The 23,846-nt window shown below is 41.0% G+C and overlaps 1 protein-coding gene across 3 annotated transcripts in view; it reads left to right on the top strand.

The window, feature by feature from the left end:
• INO80 (INO80 complex ATPase subunit) overlaps positions 1–23,846 on the top strand; it is a 128,966-nt gene that overhangs the window by 87,386 nt on the left and 17,734 nt on the right. For all 3 annotated transcript variants that reach the window (XM_026479989.4, XM_026479987.4, XM_026479988.4), the window contains 3 exons: positions 3,792–4,017; positions 8,133–8,260; positions 17,660–17,754. In XM_026479989.4, the coding sequence (XP_026335774.1) occupies positions 3,792–4,017; positions 8,133–8,260; positions 17,660–17,754 (449 nt within the window). The remainder of the gene's footprint in view (positions 1–3,791; positions 4,018–8,132; positions 8,261–17,659; positions 17,755–23,846) is intronic.

Raw genomic sequence — 23,846 nt, 5'->3', positions numbered from 1 at the left:
TCTTATCATTTGGCTGAAATGTTCTGCCCCAGCACCCTCCTTTCCTACTCAGCCCCTCTCTCCATAATTGTTTGTAGAGTTTCTTCACATAGCAGATGCCAAACCTGAAATGGGAGTAATTACACTGTGGTTATATGGACAGGAAAAGGAGTTTTAAATATGTCTGAATATTTTTTACACTCATATGCAAGCTTTTACCTTTCAGATCAGGCCTGGAGTGTGAATAATCCTGAGATACCTTGATTATCTTATATTGATTTCTTTTTTTTTTTTTTAAGATTTTATTTATTTATCTGACAGAGATAGAGACAGCCAGCGAGACAGGGAACACAAGCAGAGGGAGTGGGAGAGGAAGAAGCAGGCTCATAGCGGAGGAGCCTGATGTGGGGCTCGATCCCAGAACGCCGGGATCACGCCCTGAGCCGAAGGCAGACACTCAACCGCTGTGCCACCCAGGCGCCCCCTTATATTGATTTCTAACGCAAGACTTCCTTTAAAGTCTTTTTTTTTTTTTTTTAAGATTTTATTTATTTATTCGACAGAGATAGAGACAGCCAGCGAGAGAGGGAACACAAGCAGGGGGAGTGGGAGAGGAAGAAGCAGGCTCATAGCAGAGGAGCCCGATGTGGGGCTCGATCCCGTAACGCCGGGATCACGCCCTGAGCCGAAGGCAGACGCTTAACCGCTGTGCCACCCAGGCGCCCCATAAAGTCTTAACCGTAACCTTGAGGCTAAAACAAATTAATATCCCTGTCTTGTGGTGTGGAAACTTTAGGATCAGTTTTGGAAGAACTGTGTCCCTAAGGAAGGAATTACAGGAGCTGTTTTCTCATTAGCCGAGGAAATTAATTCTGCAGGGTTAATAAACCAAGACCCTGGAAATCCATCTCACCACAAAACTGAAGCGCTTGGAGGGGTCACGCTTCCTAGAGCTAGAGCAGGAGTGTACACGTCCTCAGGAAGGACGCGCTAAAGGCTTGAGGAGACAGCCCTTGAAGATACTATAGTTTAGGATGTTAATGAAGCAAGAAGCAGAGGTTAGTTCATGTGAGACTGAAGGGAGTATGCATTTCCATTTGTGGGGGGGGGGAGAATGGTATGTCATGCTCCATCTCCCCCTGCTTCTGAGCCATCAGGAAGGCCACTTGGGGTTAGAAGAATGGGTGGAGGCTGTCTAGGATAGAGCGGACTTGGGAAGCACAGTTTAATTAGAAGTGGACTTGTTTGCCTCCTTTTGGACCTCATGAGTTCACTGCTTACGTACTTATGACATGATATTCTGTGATTCTGCATATATCTTGATCCAGGGCTCCTGCCAAAGAAGCTTATCAAAACATTAAGAAATATTTCACTAAGAACTGGGCCTCACATACCTCCTAGTTTTCAGTCCTGGACTTGGAAGGATATCAGCAGAATGAAATTGGAAAATGGATGAAAGTTCATAACTGGAGAAAGTTGTTTTGTTTTTAAACTGTAAGAGTGCCTAGGAGTGAGTTCTAGACAGGAAAAACATTTTCCCTGTGTCAGTGTTCCCCTGTTCCTTTGTGCTGAGTTTCTGGCTTTTGATTTTTCATCTGGAGAATCTGGGCCCAAAGTCTATATATATTTTCTATTTTTATTATTCTTATTATTATTTTAGAGAGAGCGCATGCATGAGAGCAAATGGGAGAGGGAGAAAGGGAAAAAAAATCTTAAGCAGGTTCCACATCCGGCACAGAGCCTGATGTGGGACTCGATCTCGTGACCCTGAGATCATGACCTGAGCCAAAATGAGGAGTAGGACGTTTAACCCGCTAAACCACCCAGGTGCCTCCCAAAGTCTGTATAAGTCTAGTATAAGTTCTGCTTTTCTACAAAATAACAACAACAAAAACAAAGCAGTTATCTTTGAGTGTAAAATTCATCAGTATAAGTCTCTCATTAGAAAAGAGTAAATATGCTTTACTCATCCAAAAGCATATATACTATATAGAACTGGTCATACTTCTGCAGTCGAACCACTGCTGCTTTTATCACTGTTACGAAAGTACAGCCACCATTGATTGTGAGGTTCTGGGACTCGTACCCTAGATGGTAGATAGCTGCTGAGTTACTGCTAGGACAGGCCATAGCACGAAAGATCCAGTTTTTATCCACCTGTTTTTTATTTCTGTCTTCGTTTGTCTATGGTCAGCTTTCGGTGGGAAAAAGGAGTAAGTTGGAAACAAGAGAACAAACTCCTTTTGGAGTGGGTAAAGATGATAGGAGATTACCAACACCTTTGCCTGGTACTGTGTGTGAAACTGATTCATGTGTGAGCCTGTCTGGGCTTTGGAGCTGCAGGGGCCCAGCTTGCTGTGACCCTCCCTGTAGTTTTGTGTCTGGACTGCAGATGGCACTGTTCTCTAGCAAACTCTGTTCAGCTTTATCTGTAAGCCAGAGTAGAGGACGCTGTGGTAATTAGGAAATGATGCTCCTTCTCTTGTTTTAGTATTCTCTAGTCTCCAGCAGAGGCACCTGCAGCCCCGCAGTCAGCTAGCTGACTGTTAACGTACTTTAAGGCAGCATTAAGGCTTGGCCTGAGGGGCCGTGGTTTCGTTAAAAGCCTAGAGCTACTGGCTTCTCCCTTAGACCTTCTGGATCAAAATCTGCACTTTAGATAAGCTCCCAGGAAGGTTCTTATGCATACCAAAACTTGACAGCCATTCCATTGCCCTGGAGATTGATGTGCATGAAGATAGAAAAGTTAATAACAAGATATATTTTCCCAAATGTCTCACTTCTGGGAAATAATAGCAACAGTAGAACTAGCTAACTAGTTACGGCTGGTGTTCTGTGTTTTCTCTCTCATTCCTCTGCACTTGCTCCTTATACCCAGTTTCTCCCCATTTCTTGGTCTTCCTCCAAGGTTTTTCTCAGCCATTTAGTGCATATAATGAGACTTCAGCATTTTTATCAGCCTGAGCTTGCAGATAATCACAACCTCCAAATTTCAACAGAACGTAACTCAGGCTTCTAATCAGGTGATTTCACAGCTATCTGAATACACAGATGCTTATTAGAGTGGGACAAGACCCAGATCACTAAAGGATTAAAAAGCCTGTTTCTTAATTGGCGGGAGCCTTCTATTCCATGGAGAGGCGGCATTTCAGTGTTGTTGCACCTTGTAGGGAGATAAAAATATGTGCACAGCCTCTGTCCTAATGAATCCACCACTCTCTAGCAGTTGCTTTCTCCACCCTCCTCCACCATATCCCAGCTTACGGCCTGAAAGAAAGGTTCTCTTATATTTCATTAGGTTTGTCAGTTAGCAGCTTTGTCAGGAAAGAGGAGAAAGAAGTCTTGATAAACTTGGGAGCTTTGCCACAAAAACATTGAAGATAGTTTCAAATGCACCAGGCCAATACCTCTTTTCGTTCTTTAGTAATGACTGCGTAGCTCCAGCTCCCTTCCTGATCTCCCCATTCTGTGTATGGCTAACAGAACTTGGCGAAAAACACCATCCAGCAATGAGGGGAGGTGGCAGAGTTGGATCAGAAATACACAGAACCGTGGTAGAATTATTCGTGACCTGGTATCCTAGTTTTCCTGCAAACTCCAGCACTCGGGATCTTTAGTTTGCTGCAGATTTATGTTATAAGACGTTGGCCTTTTACTTGGACCAGCTCACTAAGTCAGTAATTAGGGGCAGCTTATTTGTCAGAACGAGGAAGTTAAAACCACTAGCCTAAAAATTACCCACATTGGTCTGATTTCAAAGTTGGGGTGTAGAAAATGTGCAAGAGCTATCTCATGTGACTGTCTCACTGCAGGTTACCGCAGTGCCATTGGATTCTTACTGCAATGACCGAAGTGCAGAATATGAGCGGCGAGTGCTGAAAGAAGGAGGGAGTCTGGCAGCCAAGCAGTGTTTGTTAAATGGGGCCCCTGAACTGGCAGCAGATTGGCTAAATCGACGATCCCAGTTCTTCCCAGAACCAGCTGGAGGACTGTGGAGCATCAGGCCTCAGAATGGCTGGTCTTTCATCAGAATTCCAGGTAAGTTCTCTGTTCTCTTGGAATGTGTTCCCAGCTCTGGCAAGGGAAGAGGAACCGAGGAGATACTCCATGTGATGGCTTTAGATATTTGGTATTCAAAGTTCTTGGGGTTTGTTTCCTGTTTTGCCCTTACTAACTTTATATGTAAAAATACTTAAGTAATTTATGACTTAAGAGAGAAATGTTTTTAGATTTGTGCTTACGTACTCTCCTTTGACAAGCTTACAACTGAGAAAGGAATGCCACCCTTGGAAAAAAAGGGGGGGCTTTTTTTTTCTACCAAGAAATAAGCTTGGTAGGAAAGGCTTCAGGTCGAGTGAGTACAGTTGTCTTGTGCCATTGCCGGCAGGGTGAATGAGAATGTCGTCACTCGCAGAAAGCCTAGTTGAAGTAGCATAAACAGTGTCCTGCACGGAGCACTAGAGATCTGAATGATAACCAGAAGAAAAACAGTGTGTTTTGTGCCAAAATGCTAGCAGATTCCCAGACCTCGTAGAGTCAAGGTCGAGGGTTGAAAGGAAACTAGGTTTTCATCTTTGCTTTAGTGAGACTACTGTTAAGGAAACTGAACACAGGGTTCATAAGCTATGTTCTTTGCTTACACCTGCTGGCAGATTGGAGTGGTAGTTGAGAGCTACCGTGTTAGTTTTGGTTGTCCAGGTTCTCTGATACTTTGATTGTATTCTTTTTACTGGTTATAATGGAAGTAAACTAGAGCTGAGCGTTCAGAAGAGAGACTCTGCCAAGCGTCAGGGGACTGGGTCAGCCTGGTAGTTGCTGTGGGGGTGCTTTGAACTAGAAGGTGCCATTGTGAGATTGTAAGAGCAATATAGTCTGCGGCCTGCTAGTGGACTTAAAACACCTGAAGGCAGGGGGTGAAGGTGTACTGTTGGAAAACAAGGGGAAAGCCCAGTTGTAAAGCAGGCCTACGTTAGTAATGGGAATAGAGGACTAAAATCCAGCAGGTCTGCAAGCCATCGAGTCCCAGGCAGAAGATGAGCACAGGTGTTGAAAGAAGCAAGACAACACCTTATTTCTTCCTTCCCCCTTCTTCATTCTGGCTCCTGAGTTCCCAGTACAGGAGTAGAGGGCTTATTGCTGGCGCTGTGGGAATCTCTTGTGGCTTTTCCTGTTCTTTGAAAGAAAAATGGACCTTGTTTAAATAGCAGGAAGTGTCTGAGTTCTTTTCGCATCGATAAAAAGCGCCAGCCTCACTGGCTGTTTACTGTGAGAACCAACCAGCTCCTCACTGACCCCATTGTGCTCTGTAGACTAGCTGGGGCAGGGCAGTGAGGGGTGGGGGGCTGCGGGGTCACTGGAACCTGTATTTTATCTCTTTTTTTTCTCTGTACTTTTACATTTTCTGTTTCCTTGGGAAAGATTGGTTCTATTATAGTCCCCGAAAGACCAGAATCTCCTGAATTTCACATCTTGAATGCATCTCCCTGTTTGACCAGGAGAAAGGTGTATGGTCCTTTCAAAAGTCTCCTCTCCTTGGAAAAAGGAGATATTTCCTCTATTAGCCTAGTTTTACTGCCATGGGATATGTTCATTTTGTCCCTAAGCAGGCTCTTACACTGCGGCCAGTAAGAACTCGTGTCTGAGTGAAAATATTGAAAGATTGTACTATAGGATCGTAGAAATTATTGCAAGAGAGTAGAATAGGTCTGTACAACATTTTTTGAGATCCTGTTTTAAAGAGAGGTTTGACTTGGCACAATCAGCCTAATTTCTAGGGAATTGTGCTCTTTTTGGCTCTGTGCCCTGCTTAGCAACAGGTGGTGCTGTTGTCCGGTGCAACTTTGGTAGCTCCTAAAAATTGGGTAATGGGTGCCAGGCCCAAAAGATCGCAATGTGTGCATGGAAAGAAACCCATTTTTTCTGCCTATCTTTCTAAGGACAAGTACTGGGTTGTTGAGTTAACATGCTTAACAGAGAAGCAGAAATCCTGTTCATTGCTTCAGTATTCGAAGGCTATTGCTGCAGTCTTTCTGCTTAGGCCTTTTCTTTCAGGGTAGTCCAGAGAAATCCAGTGCACCCACCTTCGCTTCCCATGTACACAGTAACAGCTAACAGCGGGCACCGCTCTTGCTTCTTTCAGGTGCATCAGAGTCTGTGTGCATCTTCATCTCTGAGTCGCCTCTCTTAGCATCAGGTCGTTCTGGTTCACAGAGGAAAGGAGATGTGGGAAGCAGGAATGTCTGAAAGCCATTGAATCATGATTTTGAGATGAAACTTCTCAAAATGCAGACATGAGACAGATTTACGTACACTAAAATATTTGTGTGGAGAGAGTAGATGTGAATGGAGAGAGAAAATAAGCAGGCTGCAGAAATCTGATGAGCTTAGCTTGCCCACTCTACTCAGCAACTGATTCTCTTTTTCTTTTCCCACCTTCCTGTGCTTTTAATGAAAAAAGAAAGAAACTTATTGTCTAAAGCTGATTGGTAGCTCTGTGGGGAATGTTTAGGAGCTACCAAAATTGAGGGATCCCAGGGAATCCAATTAAAGGAGAAAGGTAATTGTGACAAGGAGAAAACGTTGAAGTTGTTAGGATAGTGTAGCCGCCTGATCAGACTTGGAATTCATACAGGCCTCCGTGTCTGGTGCCAGGGAGAGGGCCTCGCATTTGGTTCTGTCCCAGCTGCAGTCATTTGATTGTGTTGGTACGGAGATCAACAAAAAGAAGAGCATTTCAATAATCTAAACAGGACCAAACAAAGAGGCTGAACAAAGGTGTGTGTGCCACAGCATCAGGGAGGGGGTGGTGGAGGGAGAGATGTGGCCTGGCAGCGTTCCGAAGGTGGGAAAAGGCAGGCAGCAGTGCAGAGGAGTAAACATCCAGGGCCTGTGGCTTTGTAGCAAAAACAGAGTGGCTGATGATTTGTTATGGTGCTGTCAGCACATCCGTTCTCGTTTGGTTTATACAATGATTGTGCACTTGGCAAATAGTGGCGAGAACAGAGAAATATCCATTGAGAACTCTTGGATTGCTCTCAACAGTCAGCCTCTGCAGTTCTGAGGGGGAAAAAAACCATGGGTTCGAACCCAGAAACTAGGCATAGACTGTATGTTTTTTTAATAGTTCCCTTTTTTCCTTTTAGTGGTTAGTTGTCTGTCGTCTCTCTATCCTTTTTGTCTCTCCCTTTTTGCATCCCACAGCCACTTCCACATATACTCTTAAATCTCCAAGCTCCTTCAGCCTCATTTTTTCCCCCTCTTAGTGGCAGCGATTGTTCAGGGCATGTTTATGGACCAGTCTGCAAACAGGAAACTCTACTTCCTGAAATGTGATGGGAGTTGAATGATACTGAATGGATAAGATGAAAATTTGAGAGTTAAGTGCTCTGTAAAGATCTCTGGCTAAGATGTTTTTTTTCTTTTTTTAATGGGAAGTGGAAAGAGAAAGCGCAGGTTAGTGAGTAAAAGCAGCTTCCATTTCACAGAAACCCAATGTCAGTCCTTCTGAGAAGCTGAACAAACCTTAGTGTCTTTATTGAATTACAGTTTAGGATAATGACATTTACCAGCCAACCTATTTGAAATCATCCAGGAGGAGTTTGGATTTAAACAGAGAGGCAGGAGTGGATATGCGTATTTGCATTTCTCGGTATTTAAGTTTCTCCAGGGACAGGCAAGAGTAGCCCTTGTTTCCCTACGTTTTCATGCTTTCAGGAGGTGTAAACAATTTAGCCACAGATCTAGCAGAAACAGATATCTAGAGATAGGATGAAGAAGGAAAAACAAGTTTCTCAGGTCATTTAGAACAGATACGACACGGACCTCACTCTTAGATGTCCACGTGTACCTGCTGTCCCCTGAGTAAGGACGTGGAGCAGGGAAGCTTTCAGTTGTCTTAGCAGCAGATACCTGATTGGGAACTGTCCGTTGGAAGGGAACCTACACCTCCCTCTTTCAGGATACTTCTTCCCAGAGCACTACTGGATCTCGACTTAACAGTGCTTGCATTCTTCTCTAGAGTTACTTTCCTGCTCTCATGATGACAAGTATCCTGGTTGTAGTAATTTTGGCTACATACAGCTTTGCAGTGAGTGATTTTGCTGCTTCAATTAAATACAGTTTCCCCCTCCTCCCCCCCCTTTTCTTCTCCCCAGGCAAGGAGAGCCTCATCACTGACAGTGGAAAGCTGTATGCCCTTGATGTCCTCCTGACTCGGCTCAAGTCTCAAGGACATAGGGTCCTTATCTACTCCCAGATGACCAGGATGATAGACCTGCTGGAGGTAGGAGAAGGAACCTTGGGGACCTAGGACACCTTGACATTTAATTTGCAAGAATCAGATGTCTATGACTAATGTCCGTCCTACTTAATGGGAACCCAAAACTTGTCTTTGTGATTTTACTGTCTATAAAGGGAGGAGAAGCAGCTCTTGGCAGATAAGAGAATATGCAAAGGACTTCTACCTCCTTCCCTACTCCAGTGAAAATAGAATATCACCTACTCCTTCCTTTACTAGGGAAGGAATTCCCTAATTTAAAGGAGATCAGAGTTTAGGGATTACTTAAGAAGTCCTCTGAAATACTGTATGGAAAACAAGATTCAGGCCCCTATATAAAAAACCAGAGAGCAGCTGTTCAGTCTGACTTAATGTAGTGGCCTCAGCTTGGCTCAGGATTGCATCTCCTGGAGGAGCTTTAACAAATACTGATGTCTTGTCCCATCCTCAGAGATTGTTATTTAATAACTTTGGAATGAGACCTAAGCATCAGGATACTTAAGAGCTCCTGAGGTGATTCTAATAGGCAACCAGAGTTGACAACCACTGGCTTATGCTGAAAGATACAGCTTGTTTTACTGTGCAGGGCAGCTTCTGTTTCTTCAGTTACTTCTTTCTGCATGTTGTCTGAGTGAAGGTTAATTACTTAAGGGAGAGGAAGTCATGGACAAGGAAATAGGAGAGTGAAACTGAGGACAAATAATCACAAACCACCAGAGTTAGTGTTTAGTGCTAGAAAGTTGGAAAGCCGCTGGGGTCGGGGGGCTAAAGCACCCGAATGTAAGTAGTGTATCAATATTCGCATATTTTTCGATGGGCTTTTTATAGTTAAGGCTTCCTGTTGTAACCCTGCTACTCCAGGGACTAGCTGGTAGTAAATAAGTGGAAATTGGACCATGATTACCCCTATCTAGGAATAAGGAAGTAGGGATCATATCAACACAGAAGGAATGAAAGCTAGCGTAGGGAAGAAGTTTTTGGTTTCTGGAAGCCAAGCCTGGCTTGCTGAATTTCTCGGTCAATACTTTGGTAATTCGGTAGCAGGCTTTTTTTAATAGTCTGGCAACTTCTTTTAGCAAGAGACATAGCACATGATACTTGAGGTCACTTTAATCACTAAGTCTGGCATTTAACCCAGTGTTTAGCCCCTCAAATGCTGTCAACAGGCTGAACTTTCTGTTTTGTCCTATAGAATAGGTCACCTATTTCTAAATGATGGAAAAATGCTTATTGGTGGCAGTAAATCACTGTAAGAGAAGTAATTAAACCATTGTGTTTGATGCAGATCTTAACTGTGTTAAAGGTCCTAACAGCAGTAATCCAGAATAAAAGGACTGCCTGCATCTTTAATGTTCTGTTCAAACCAAATGATGCCAACGGCCCAAACAATATGAGTAACTTTCCTTCAGTGGGATCCTCTTAAAGTGCACTTGCCTTGTCCTGAGGAGTAAGGGAAGTACAGATGAAGGAGTGATCTTGCATTGTTGTGAATTACAGAAAAAGCAGTATGCTAAAGATTTTGTAAGGGAAGTGATGGATCTGTTTTTTTCCCCCAAGACTATGTCGGTGTATTTTGGAGTCCTTAAAATTTGCTTCATGTTAAAGGCAAGTTCAAGAGTAAGTGGGGTAAGCTACCAAAAAATAGCTAGCTCTGAGAGCTGAAGGGGAGTGTAGATGGTTTAAATTTGATATAATCCTACATTTGAGTTCCTCATTCTATATATTACACACTTCTAGGTACTCCGAAATACTACCGAAATAAGTGATTCTCAAAGTATGATAATGAGCTTTGTTCAGGATGAGTGCTGTAAACCCTACCCACCAGGGTCACTTCCTACCTCTTTCTAATCCAGCAGGTTTTTGGGAGAGGTTTGTGAGGATGTGGACGTTCTGGGTAGGTTGTGCAAACATGGCAGCCTGAGAATCTTCTCTAAATATAGTTGTATCTCACTATGGGGAATTCTAAATTAGGGAAAACTGAATTTCACAGCTGCTAACATTCCTTAGCCGTATGGATAACATGCATCTAGGGTGCTGAAGCCAGAAAATGTTGCAACTGTTTACGTGTTTTACTGAAACTGTTGTCTAGTTTTTTTTTTTTTAACACTATACTGTTCTTTTTCCTTCAACATTTACATTTCCTAAAAGTTCATTTGTCCTTTCTTTTTTCTCTCTATTTGTTTTAATGTTGTTTACTCATATGAACCACATTCTGTATTTCAGGGGGTTAAATCCTCAAAATTTATTTTGTGGGCATGGAGTTAAAATGCCCGCAGTGCTTAATATATGTCTAATCATTTATTGGAATGTAAATGTATTGTGGATCATAATGGCAATGCAGGATTAGGTCTGCATTTCTTTACCTTTTCAAAGAGTTACTCTGGGTTTTTTAGTCATTGTCATAATAGAAGCTTTCACTGTAAACATTCATTAGAGCCGTGTTTCAGCTTTAAAACATGACCTGGCATGTGAACCTAAGGGTCATGTTATAGAAAGGCCCTTCTGTATAGATGCTTTCCCTTGAGTACACTTGACATTTTCTTTAAAAAAAAATACCTTAACCCTTGCCTTGCTTCTTCATTCTCAAATGTGTTGTGGGTTTTGTTTGGTTGGTTAGTTTTAGATTAAAAAAAAATTTTTTTTTCAGGATTCTCTTTTTTACCTTGACATCTTACACCTTGTATATCAAAAAGGGAAAGAAAAGCTTCCAGTAGATCAGAAGTAAGAAACTCATGTGGGGGAATTGAAGCTCTGTTGTGTTCAAACTGTAGAGCACATCAGCATCTCTTTCATGCAACAGCCTTTTTGGGCTTTTTGTTCTGTGCCTTCACCTTGGCTCTTTGTTTCTAGGACTCAGAAGAACCAAAAGACGGTAAAAATCCACATACTTCTGTATGACCAGTTTTCCATTTGGGGAGAAATACTAGTTCTGGGAACTTAGTATTTGCTCAGTATTTTTTTGAAGTGATTAATAGCTTCTTCCTCTTGGGCAAAAATCTGATTTTAAGTTTCTTATGAATATATCAGATCTTATTTCAAATAGAATTCTGTATTCAGAAATGTCTTATTCTTTCCCATGGTATCTAAATACTATTTCTGGATAGGGGATAAAAAAGCAGACTGCTAAACTTCCAGGGCCAGGAATTTTTAGTGTGCCACAGGGAGTAGTCAAAGTCATAGATAGGGGAGGTTATGCTATCACTAAATGTTATGTTACGGATTTGTTTTACATTTACTGAGTCACCTGTAGGGTCTTTGCTGGTGGGGTACTGTGAAAGCAGACATGGCCTTTGTGCAGTTGGGATGGTGGTATCCAGCCGGATGTCAGACAAAACTCCTACCGCCACCATTTTTACCCTAGTTTGGAACCTCCCCACTCTCTACCACCATATTCTGACAGTTGCAGAAAGCTTTTAACTCACTACAGATGACTTACATCATCTCTGCGTTGTCTCATTTGAGGTTCATTCCTGTTGCATCAAGCAGCTGAGTCTATAGTTAAAGGAAATAAGTGTCAGTATTTTCTATCCAATACAAAAGTACTGGGAAAGGTCAGCCAGCTGGTACTGTATGTGGTGTGATTGCTAAGTACTGAAACCCAGACAAATTTTGTATTGCACCAGTGTATGAAAATAGTGCAATACAGAATTAAATCCAGATAATCTGTAGCTAATGACATTTGAGACGCTAGGTTGTATAACTCGCCCAGTCAACACGTACCTCACTTGGATAGGATTTATCCTGAACAGACGTTCTATCATTTATGAGCTGGCTTCTATTAAAACTCCCAGCTACCTTTGAGAACTGTGATTCTGAGCATACTGGGAATCTGGGTACTAAAACTGCCCCACGGAATGAAAAGCAAATTGGGGTCACTGTTAACTAGCATTTTGATTAGGCTTTAGGAATGATGGAAGGAAGTGTGTCAGCTTCCAACCACACCATATTCTGTTTCTTTCATTTCTTTTCATGCTGAGCATGAGGAAGGCATTGTGCTTAGGCAGATGTGAACATAAGTTAAATGTGGTCTTTGGCTTCAAGAAGTGTTTCTAGTGGAGGATATCTCTCTCACACACACACACACACACACACACACACACACAACTGTCAAGTGTACCCTGATACCAGTGCCCAAAATGAACCATTAACAGAACTGAAGATAGCAAGACGATACGTTTATTTCTAACTGGGTCACTTGAGGAGGGGTTCCCACTGATAGTAACTTCTAAACTGAACTTAAATAGAATTTTAACCATCAGGGGCGCCTGGGTGGCACAGCGGTTGAGCGTCTGCCTTTGGCTCAGGGCGTGATCCCGGCGTTATGGGATCGAGCCCCACATCAGGCTCTTCTGCTATGAGCCTGCTTCTTCCTCTCCCACTCCCCCTGCTTGTGTTCCCTCTCTCGCTGGCTGTCTCTATCTCTATCGAATAAATAAATAAATAAAATCTTTAAAAAAAAAAAGAATTTTAACCATCAGCGAGAAGGGCATTCCAGACTAAGGAAGCCAGATGTAAAAAGGCACAGAGATGGGAAGGTATAAGACATTTGGGGCAGACTAGCTCAGTGTGACTGGAGCATATGGTGTAGGAGACAAGGGTGAAGGCAGATTATGATGGGCCTATGTATGCCTTGTAATTAGGTCTTGCTCCACAGGACTCTTTGTATTAGATAAGGGAAGGGTGGCTGCATATTTCACTCATTTGGTGCAATTATAACTGTAATAGAGACTGTGAGAGGAGCCTTACTTTTTGCTGGTGATATACCCCAAAGATGGAAAGTGGCATGTTCAGGAAGTAGTTACACCAGTTCTGCAGGTTTGTGGATCATACTGAGTCTTTCCCCCAGTTTGTTTTGGGAGAGTGAAATTGGGTTGAAGTGAATAGCAGAGGCATCTTTGAAATAGAAAAGAAGACTCCTAACGGAAGGTTCAAGTTAAAGATGTACAAACATTTGCCTTTATTTTTTTCAAATGCCCAGTTATCCTTTTTTTATGATGATAGTGGGTGGAGGTTATGAACAACATGTATTAACCCTATGTGGCTTCTCCCCGACACACTACAACCATCTTTTTTTCCCTGGTGGTGGTGAGCTTCAGTTCCATGTGGAAAGCAGTAAAGGGATTAAGCCAGAGGCTCTGGCACCAATTAACTTGAGTTCCAATCCTAGCTCCATTACCCGCTGCCTATGTAACGTTAGAGACCTTACTTAACGTCTGTTATGTGGGAGGGCCGATAACAACACCTATCTTAAAGACGACTATAGTGAGGATTAGATAGGCAGGACCAGGTAAAATATACAGAATAGTGTTTGTCACTTAGTAAATGCTCAGTAAATGCTAGCCACCATCATCACCACTCCTTCAAGATGAACCTGGTCCCTTGTAAGACACCACTGGGTGTGTGAATGTTTGCTTTTATTTAATGTACTTTAAAGGAGTGAGTGGTACTTGTGGAAAGTAGTTTGAATTATACTGATACCTCTGCAGCTACTGCTTTAAAAGTGATTTACAGATCTGATCCGGAGCCGACTAGTCTCAATGTGTATTCCAGGAGTGGTTTTCAAAGTGGTAGTGTGGGATAGAGGACAGGAAACGTAGTAGAGATTAAGCAGATGGGGCCCTGGACTTCCCCTTCTTCATCAACCAGAATAATAATGCTTTTTATGAATTTTATATTAGAGGGGTTTCTTTTCTTTTTTTTTTTTTTTTTTTAAGGTTTCATTTATTCATTTGAGAGAGTGAGAGAACATGAGCAGGGGCAGAGGGAGAGGGAAAAGTAGATTCCGCTGAACAGGGGAGCCTCACAGAGCTCAGTCTCAGGACCCTGAGATCATGACTTGAGCCAAAGGCAGATGCTTAACCAACTAAGCCACCCAGGAGCCCTTAGAGGGGTTTCATACAAGATTTCACTTGGAAAAAGAAAAAGTTCCAGTTCTTTTAAAATAGTATAAGGATATTATTCTGCAACAGTGTTTCTGAAACTTAAATGTACTTATAAGTAATACATGTTAAAACACAAATTCTGATTCATTAGTTATGGGGTATATCCCTCAATTCTGCATTTTTTTTAAAAGTAGGTTTCACAAGCCCAACACAGGACTTGAACTCAACAACCCTGAGATCAAGACCTGAGCTGAGGTCAAGAGTCGGATGCTTAACTGACTGAGCTACCTAGGTGCCCCTCAATTCTGCATTTTTAACAAATTGCAGGTGTTGCCAGTGCGGCTCATCTGAAGGCCGTGCTGCAATAGCAAGATTCTGAGGGACCCCGTCCTGCCTTCTCTTTGTAGTGGTGGTTCTCAGCTGCAGATATAGGGTATCTATTGCACTCATCTTTGAGCTTTTTAAAAATAAACCAGTCCGGGCCCTATCCCAAACCTACAGAGTCTGAATCCCTGGGGTGGGTCCAGGCACATGTATTTTTAATCCTGGTTGAGAATCACTATTCAAATACCAAGAGTACATCTTGTCCATAACCCCTTTGGCTTCTTCGATAATTTTTAAAAATAGTATCTACCAGGACTGTATAGCTCTCAAGACTTCCTAAATGTTAAAAGCCATAATTTTTATTTTATTAGTTCAAGCAGTGTTAGAATTTACTTTGGTTAGTAGTTATTGATCCACAAGAATCCACTTGAGAGTACTCATGTTCATATTTATCTAATTAAAGGAGGATACTAAATTATGAGACTTCTGGAAGAAGAAGGTCTATATTTGGTTTCTCTTCTCTCTTTGCTTCTTTAAGTGGAGCAAAAAGAATTGCTTTACCAGGCTCCAGGAAATTTAATCATACTGGTGGATCATTTTCTAAGTCTTTCCTAAATACCAAAAGGGACTTGGATAAGAGATAGCCTTGTTGTCTACAGAGTACCTTGTGTAAGGAAGGACTGGATAATGGTTCATCTTTCTGTTCCATAAGCCTTCTTTAATGCACAGGAGTGTTAAGCGTGACACAGTTCCTACAGACCATAGTAGTCATCCAGCAAGTATAGTAAAATCAGCCAGCAGTGGTCCTCAGACATGGGAATGAACTACAAAGAGTTGGGGCATGACTGGAACTATTTAAAATGGATCTTAGAAAACCTTATGATGTAGAGATTGTTAGATGGAGATATATATATATATGAGATAGATTTTTAAAATAAACTTTCGAGGGACACCTGGCTGGCTGAGTCAGAAGGGCATGTGACTCTTATTTCAGGGTTGTGAGTTCAAGCCTCACATTGGGTGTAGAGATTATATAAATATACATAAATATCCACAGTGCTATGACTTATCATTTATTGTTAGCATTTGTGTTCTGATTGTAACAAAATGGAATTTGATTTTTAAATCTTTAGACCTTTTTAGATCATAGGAAAGCTGAACTAAGCATAGAAGTGGTCTTGAATTTAGAGTTTGAGGTCTTGAAATTAGAGTTTGAAAGAAGCGAGGCATTTCTTTCCAGATTAAATGAAGTGTCTTTTCTAAACCACCCAGAATTGTAGAGACACATCTAAAATAGCTTTGGTATAGCCAGAATTTGTGAATGAAGGAAACACTGAGTTGCTTTTTTAATCTCTGCCTTTATCTTTTAGCTGTTTTTCTGTGGTGTGAGGATGTAGACGTTCCTCTATTCTGCTTTTAACTGCTTTTTTCATGTCCATTTACTTGTTGTTTTGAAGCTATTTACTGAAATCGGATCTAAACTCATCTAAGCCTTTTGAAATCCCACTGCTCCCCTGGGTAGGAGAGCCAAGGCTTAAAGCAGTAAACGGAAAAGATGCACTTCTGTTGCCTCAGTAACAGGCTCTCTGTAATCAGCGTTGGTTTGATTATGGTCCAGGATTAGTATCTCTGGTGTCATGCTGACCTTGACATATAACTGATGTCAACAGGAAGTTCTACAAGAAGATTCATTCATCAGTGCTCACTGAGGTTAGGAGTTCTGGTTCAGAAGGCAAGAGTGCCTGTGCAGAAAGCCCACCTTGTGGTAGAAGTCCAACGTGCAAATATCTCTGGGTAGGATCTAGTTAGTTGGACGTTCTGGATGGCAGCATCCCTGATTGGATTGGCTACCAAGCTATAGCTAGTCTCTAAAGACTATCCTCATGCTCTCATTTTTCATCTTTTTTCCCGAATCCTTCCTTATCTAAAACACCCCTTACTCTTCTATTAATCCAGTCCCATTATACTGCTATACCACTAAATCTGAACTTGAAACTCTCCTTTGAATATGTTCTATCCCGCTTTGATTATCAAAGCCCTTAAAGAGCCACTTCGGAAAGAAAAAAATAGTAAAAATATATACAAACCACAATGAAGATGTGTACCTCGATGAGGTTGTGTACTTTGTCAACCAGCCCCGCCTCATAGGTGCTCTAGCCAGAGACCTCTGTCAGGCCATTAAAGGAGTTTTGGTACTCGCTTGCTCTGAGAGTGGGCTGCCACATGCACTGTACTGGCCGTCCCCAGCTGTAGCAACCTTGTGTGCTCAGATACCCAGCCAGGTGTAATAAGAGCTACATAAGAGAATATTGCAGTAAACGAACATTTGACCATAGAGAATTAACACAGACTCTCCCAAATGTAGAAATAACTAGTCTTTTTCAATAGGAAAAAATTACTTTAGAACTGAAATAATTGTTTCATGGTGTTCCTTATAAATGGGCAGCTGTGTTGCGTTTTTGATAATGGTTCCTCTACAAATGGACTTCTTGAAATGTAATCCATATAATCGGGTAGGAAAGAGGAAATCAGTGCTCATTTGGACATCATCTGTAAGAGGAATTGCAGCTTTTAAAAATGGCATTATGTTCTCTCCATTGCATCTCTTGAAGTTTTTTCTCCGTTCTTTAAAATTGTAATTCCTCTTACAGGTAATGTCCAGAACATGCTCTGCCATGGAAAGTTATCTTGTCTTCTGTTCACTCTGATGCCTAGCCTTCGCTTAACGAGGATGCGTGCCCTGCTGGGAGAAGGAAACTTAGGCTGTAAACTCAAGGATATTGGTCAGCAAGGATATGTTGGGGAGAAAAACACTAGGGCAAGTTACTTAGGGAAGGAAAACTAGATATTCCGTAGCTGTGAGAAATATCTGGTCGCTGACTGAAAGGCCATTTTTGTTTGGAAATTTCATTTTATTTTGTTGGTTTATTTTTATGAAACCTACTGAAATCTGCAGGAATATGATGGTTTCCAAGTTGAAATTGAGGGTGGCTGTAGTCTTCACAATACGCCCAATTTTCATATACTGGCAATAAATTCATTTACAAGTTAAGTTCTTCTACTTTTGAGATTACTTTCTTCTTACTCAGGATATAATGACTTGCCCCCAGTAAGGATGAGGTGGAAGGTGGGTAGAGATTGTGGGAATTAGAATACAGTAATTTGCATCTGACTTCTGTTTGTTTACTCTGATTGGCAGGAATACATGGTTTACAGGAAGCATACCTACATGAGGCTTGATGGCTCATCAAAGATCTCAGAGAGGCGGGACATGGTTGCTGATTTTCAGAACAGGTAACGTTAATAGAAATTACAAAAATTCTCACTTGATTTTCCTTTAGTGCTTAAGATGATGAGTTTAAAAGAAATGTCAACATATCTCATATTGTTAAGCAATCATGATATAGTCATTTTAAGAGGTAGGTAAATCGGTTTATATTGGTTCAGATCTCTGTGTGTGTGGGAGAGAGAGAGAAAATGAATACTCAATAATTTTTGTATTCAAAATATGCCTTCTTATCAAATCAGCACCCTTTTATTTGGGCAATAAAAGAAATGATTTCTGTGTATGAACCAAGATCCTCCTCCTTTATATGGATAATATATATGTAGAAAGAAATCCACAATGCTATATTTCTAAATGTTAACAGTGGCTATTCTGAATATTGACTTATAGTGGATTTTAAAGAAAAATACCTTCCTTTCTCCTGCTCTCCCTCGAGCACTGTAGTAATACTACAGTGTGGCAGAGCACAGTGGTGCACAGTCCACTCAGCTGGCAGCTCTCAGTTACAGTACTTCTCCCACCTGATAATGAGCCTATGAAATTTCAAATACCGCCTGCTGGATGCTGATGGCTTACAGAGCCATAATTATCCTAAGTGCAGGTTCTCACTGTAATAAGCAGAGTCTGGTTACTGCTCCCTCCAAGGAGAAAGCCAGGCTCCACTAGCCAGGAACAGGGCTGCTGACCTCCACCCTTGAATTTTCTTCCTTAGACCTGGAATAACTAACTAGAGTAGATGTTAGTGTGCTATAAATCACAACAATTCTGGATTTTTGGACTTGAATCGCATAGTTTGTTAATATTTAAGTTTTAAATTCTTGGGAAGAAAAGTAAGCACATAGTCATTTGTATTTAGATTATAATTTTTAATTTCTTTCATTTCAGTTTTAAAGCATGGTTTACGTCAGATATAAAACAATTTAGCCTAAAGCAAATTCATAGTTCAACATAGAGTGCCCTCTGATTGATAATTTCTGCTATTGCATGCTGCTTTATAATGAAGCACGAGTAAGGAGATAAAAACCCTGTTTTGGTTTACAGTCTTACAGTCAAGCCAGGAACTCCTAAGTTGAAACTATACGGCAGAATTCGAGTGGTTGTGTAACGAACAATGGAGGGGGAGGAGGGGGAAGATCTGCTTTGAACCTATTTCACTTGGTTACCTTGTTGGAACTGTGTGGATGGCCTAACCTAGCTTCTCACCTAGCAGAAGCTATTGGCAGATTCTTAAATTGATTATTTTAGACATGTATAAGTCTGATACAGTTGACCCTCAAATAACATGGTTTTGAACTGTGCAGGCCCACTTATACATGGGTTTTTTTCCAGTAAATATAAAACAGTGCTATAAATGTATTTTCTCTTCCTTGTGCTTTTCTTAATAACTTTTCTCTAGTTTATTTTATTGTAAGATTATAATATAAAATACACATAACATCCAAAATATGTATTAATCAACTGCTTATATTATTGGTAAGGCTTCTAGTCCACAGTAGGCTATTAATAGTTAAGTTTTTGGAGAGTCAAAAGTTATATCCAGATTTTCGACTATGCCAGGAGATTGGCTCCCCTTACCCTCCTGCATTGTTCAAGGGTCAACTGTAGTGTCTCCAGACCCCATCATACTGTTATGCGCCCCCCACAAAAAATTTTTTACCAGCTGACCTTAGTCTTTTCTTGATTCTGAAATCAAATGAAACATGTTTTACTTATTCCTTGCCTGCTTCAACTCTTACGTATATCCCTCTGGTCTTTAATATGTGTGTGGTTGTTTTTACATGTTGATACCATATTGTAGATATGATTGTGTATCCTGATTTCTTCCACTTAATATATATTAAACATCTTCGCGTATCATTTAAAAAGTCTTTGTAATCATTTTTAATGACTGATATTCCATTACACTGTATATTTATACCAAATTTCTCTTGTTAAAATGTTGAGTGAATATCTTTGTTTACAAAGTTTTATCACCATTTTAATTTTCTTAATAGAGATTCAGACAAGGAAAATTACTTAGTGAAGGGATATGCATATTTAAGACTTTGCAAATTATCACATTGCTCTGTAGAAAGTTCTGCCAACTTAGAGTCCGACCAGAGCTCTGTAGTATGTTGATTTATAGTGATTTCAATCTTCTGAATTATAGAGGTACAGCTCTTCTAGCTGACCCAGCGGACATGAGATCCCAGGCTAAGTATATTTTACAGTGGTCTTTTAGTGGAAAGAACTAGTAGATGTATCTAATTTATTACTTCTGAAAACTTCTATTTAACTTGTGGAACAGCTGTTTGGGCAATCCCAGTATCGCACAATAGTTCTGAAAAGTTTAGCTCTAAAAGAAGGGTATTTTCACCATTAATTATATTGGATGTGTTTAGTAAATACTTGCTTTACACAGCTTGCTTGGGAAACCTTACTTAGGCTTCCAGACCCTACACTTGAGAGTTATTTAGGGAGCAGTGATTTTTATTAAGATTCAACATTTGCGTAATCATCAATTTAACACCTGTGTCTAGTAATAGGCAAAATGAGAAAAAAAAAGAAACAGACTAATGTCTCCTTCCCTGCCTACATGATGAGGTGTAGGTAGTGGACTGGAGTTGGAATTATGAGTAGGACATAATCTCTTCTTCTCATACATAGAGTTTGAACTGTGCCTATGCTGATAAGAAGCTTATCCAGCAGACCCCTCCAAATGGGAAGAAGTTATCAACTTCTAAATTTGAGTGGCTTATGTAGCCTAATATAGAGAAAAAGACAGGTGTTTTTGAAAACAAAAAAGCATGCCTTGCCAAATATTTTCATTATTATTAATGAAAAGACATCAAAAGAAAAAAATGTAGTTTCAACTGAAGAGCCCTGTGGCTCAAAGGTCAGCCAGAGTAAACAAGAACTCCTATAAAAAGCCATTTACATTCCCTTCATACAAGATTTATTTATGAGGGATCCTTCCAGGAAAGAGTCCGACTGAGACTAAAGACTGTTTGGCCAGGATGTCCTGACTGGGCAACATTCAGAACATGTGATCAGTGCATGATCCTAGAAGCCATTCACAAGGTCTTTGCTCTGGAGTACCTCGGCCTTTGCTTCTCTTCCTCCTACCCCATGACATTTACCAAATGGATCAGCCCCCTCCCCCCCAACATCTGATCCCTCAGAGTGACCCTTTGGAAGACATGAGAAAAAGTTAGTGTAGCATCAATTTTTCTTCCTTGGTGAGAGTGTTGTAGAGTTCCAGCCTCTTCTTTCATTCTGGCTCTTTTTCAGTCATTGAGCAAGTCTTCATTACAGTCGGTCAGGCTGCATGCCCAGGACTGTTTGGGTATTTTGGTGCAGAGTGGCCTCAGTGGGTCCTTAAACAAGAATAAGAGTGAGACCTTAGCATGTCTTTGCTACGTGATTTCATAGGCTCCTTCACAGACCACCCAGAAGCCTGCTTGCTGAGGCCTGTTGCAGCGGAAACCCTGAATTGAAATTCTTTTTCAGCCCCCTAGAGGGCACCCAGACCATCATGTTGCCTTCAGGGAGTCTGTTTTCTTCCCTTTAGTCAGAGCCCCCAAAACAGTAATTCACATTATCAATACTAGATTTATTAAGTTGAAAGGAATTTTTCAGCAGTTTGATTTAGATGTTTTTGTTTATAAATGATCCAGCAGTGTGTTCTAGGATGGACAGTAGTTTATTTTAACAACCCAAGGTTTCCATAATCCTTATCTTTCCATTTCAATATGATAAAGTTATCAAACCTTGCTGCTTACCATCTAACCTTATCATTAAAAGGCATCTTTTCAATACATAATTAATATCCAGAAAAAGGCGTCTTCCACTGTTACATTTCTAAGTTTTGCTACTGATTTATTTTTACCTAGATTCCCTTCACTGCTTTTTCTACATATGGTCCCTGTTTGTAATTGATTACCATAGCTGGGGACTTACCTCTGGCTGTCCAGACTATGGAAGTGACCTATCTTTCTGCCTCTACCCTCCCCCCTTTTAAAGATTTTGTTTATTTATTTGACAGTGAGAGAGTACAAACGGGGGAGCAGCAGGCAGAGGCAGAGGGAGAAGCAGGCTCCCCACTGAGCAAGGAACCTGACTCAGGGCTCGGTCCCAGGACCCTGGGATCATGACCTGAGCTAAAGGAAGACGTGTAACCCCCTGAGCCACCCAGGCGCCCCATGGGGCTTGAACTCACTCACGATCCTGAGATCAAGACCTGAGCTGAGATCAACAGTCAGATGCTTAACCGACTGAGCCACCCAGACACCCCTGCCTCTACTCTTCCGTATATTGCAGTTCCTAACTGCTTTCTACCTCCCTCCCTGTCTCATCTCCCTTCCCCCACGCCTACCCCTTGCTCAGGCTCTGAACTTCTTTAGGAGTTAGCAAGAGTCCTAGCCTTTGGGTGGTTCCACCAGCTCCACACAGGTATTGAAGAGCAGCCTTTGACCACTGCTTCTGTATCCACCAAAGCAGGAGAGAAGTATGGGGAGGAGCAGTCTTCTCAGGGTCAGAGAGGGAAGAATTTTTCTGTAGAGATTAGTACACCCCTGGAAAGTTCAATTGGTTTTTATTTGCAGCCTCACAGTGGTTAGATACTGTCCTCTGGGCTGTGAGGTATCAAGCTTCCATTTACATTATCTCATATCTGTGGGAAAATGTGTTTGCAAACCAGCATGTGTCTTTTAACTTTTTGGTTTGCCCTATATGTATTAACTATAAACGAGGACATTTTATAAATTAAATAAAATTATGAAATATTAAACTTGATAAAATTCAAGGATAAACTAGTAGAACTTCAGTGGGAGTATATAGCTTTTGGAATATCTGGCCTTATAACAGGCCTGCAGACATACTTTGTTATCATTCCTGCCTCTAGGAACCTTGTGTTTAACTAAATGCAAATAATGGACAGATTTCTCTAGGACCAGCACAGCTTAGTGATTAATCAGGAGGCTAATTTCAAAATAGTTCCTTCACTGATACTCATGTTTACTGTTGATATGTCATCACGTAGTCACTTCAGCTATATTCAGAGCACCCTCATTTTATAATCCAGGAAACAGACCTTCAGCAGTCAAATGACTTTACCAAGGAAGAAGAGCATCAGGGAATGAGAGCATCCTGATACCACTGTGTTTCCTTTGTTTTTAAGGGGGTTTGGGAACCAGCAGAATAAAATTCATTTTACATTGGGATTTAGTACCTCTATGCCATATCTAAACTTGAGTCGTATGCTCTTCTGACTGAGCCAAGCAGGTGCCCCTGTGTTATAATATTTTCTAATCTGTTCTGTTCCTTTCTTTAATTTGTTTCTTTAATGTGGTCCAGATCTACCAAACTAATTTCATGACCAGGTGTGACTTTCAATTTGAATAACACTGGTCTAAGTGAATTTCTAGTTGTACTCTTCATTTTAATCATGAGAAAAGAGATTAGCAGCTTGATTTAAAGGACTGTAAAGTTTGCTCACTAGGTATAATGGAGTTCCTTTCTCTCTCAAATGTTCTGGAAAATAACCTCGGGTAGCAAGAACATGAAAATGCAAGAGAGTCTTTAAAAATATGCAAGAATTGGGTTCAAACTGAGCCCTTAATTGTATGTGTGTACATAGATAAATCTTATAGTCCAGGCTTGCTTGCTGTGATCTGACATGGGCCTCGTTCCTAGAAGGTGTTCAGTAAATATTTGTTGTCTGAATGAGTGGCAGTGGCATCTACTGGTTTATTTGTAATTCTGTAAAAGGACAAAGGATGTCAAGACAACTATATCTAACCATCAGGGTTATGTTGCCATTCATTAAAAAGTACTTTAATTCCAGCCTGTCTCCATAGATTGATCCTAAGTTCAGCTTAAGATATAGAAGTCTTGAGCTGTGTCTTAGTCCTGACCTCAGGGTCATTTTTCTGGAACTGACTTTATTCTTCTGAAAATGAGTACTTTGGGAATTATAATCATTAGTTCCCAAATTATTGAAAGTCATGACTCCTGAGGGAAGCACCAAGGAATACTGATTTTTGTCCCCTCTGTATGAACTAGGAATGGTTTGACTTGCTTGAACTATGACTGTTACATAACTACTTCCATGATAACATAT

The sequence above is a fragment of the Ursus arctos genome, unplaced genomic scaffold, assembly GCF_023065955.2.
Source record: "Ursus arctos isolate Adak ecotype North America unplaced genomic scaffold, UrsArc2.0 scaffold_36, whole genome shotgun sequence".
Lineage (NCBI taxonomy): Eukaryota > Metazoa > Chordata > Mammalia > Carnivora > Ursidae > Ursus > Ursus arctos.
The sequence above is the reverse complement of the archived record's forward strand: the minus strand, read 5'-3'. Positions and strand labels throughout refer to the sequence as shown.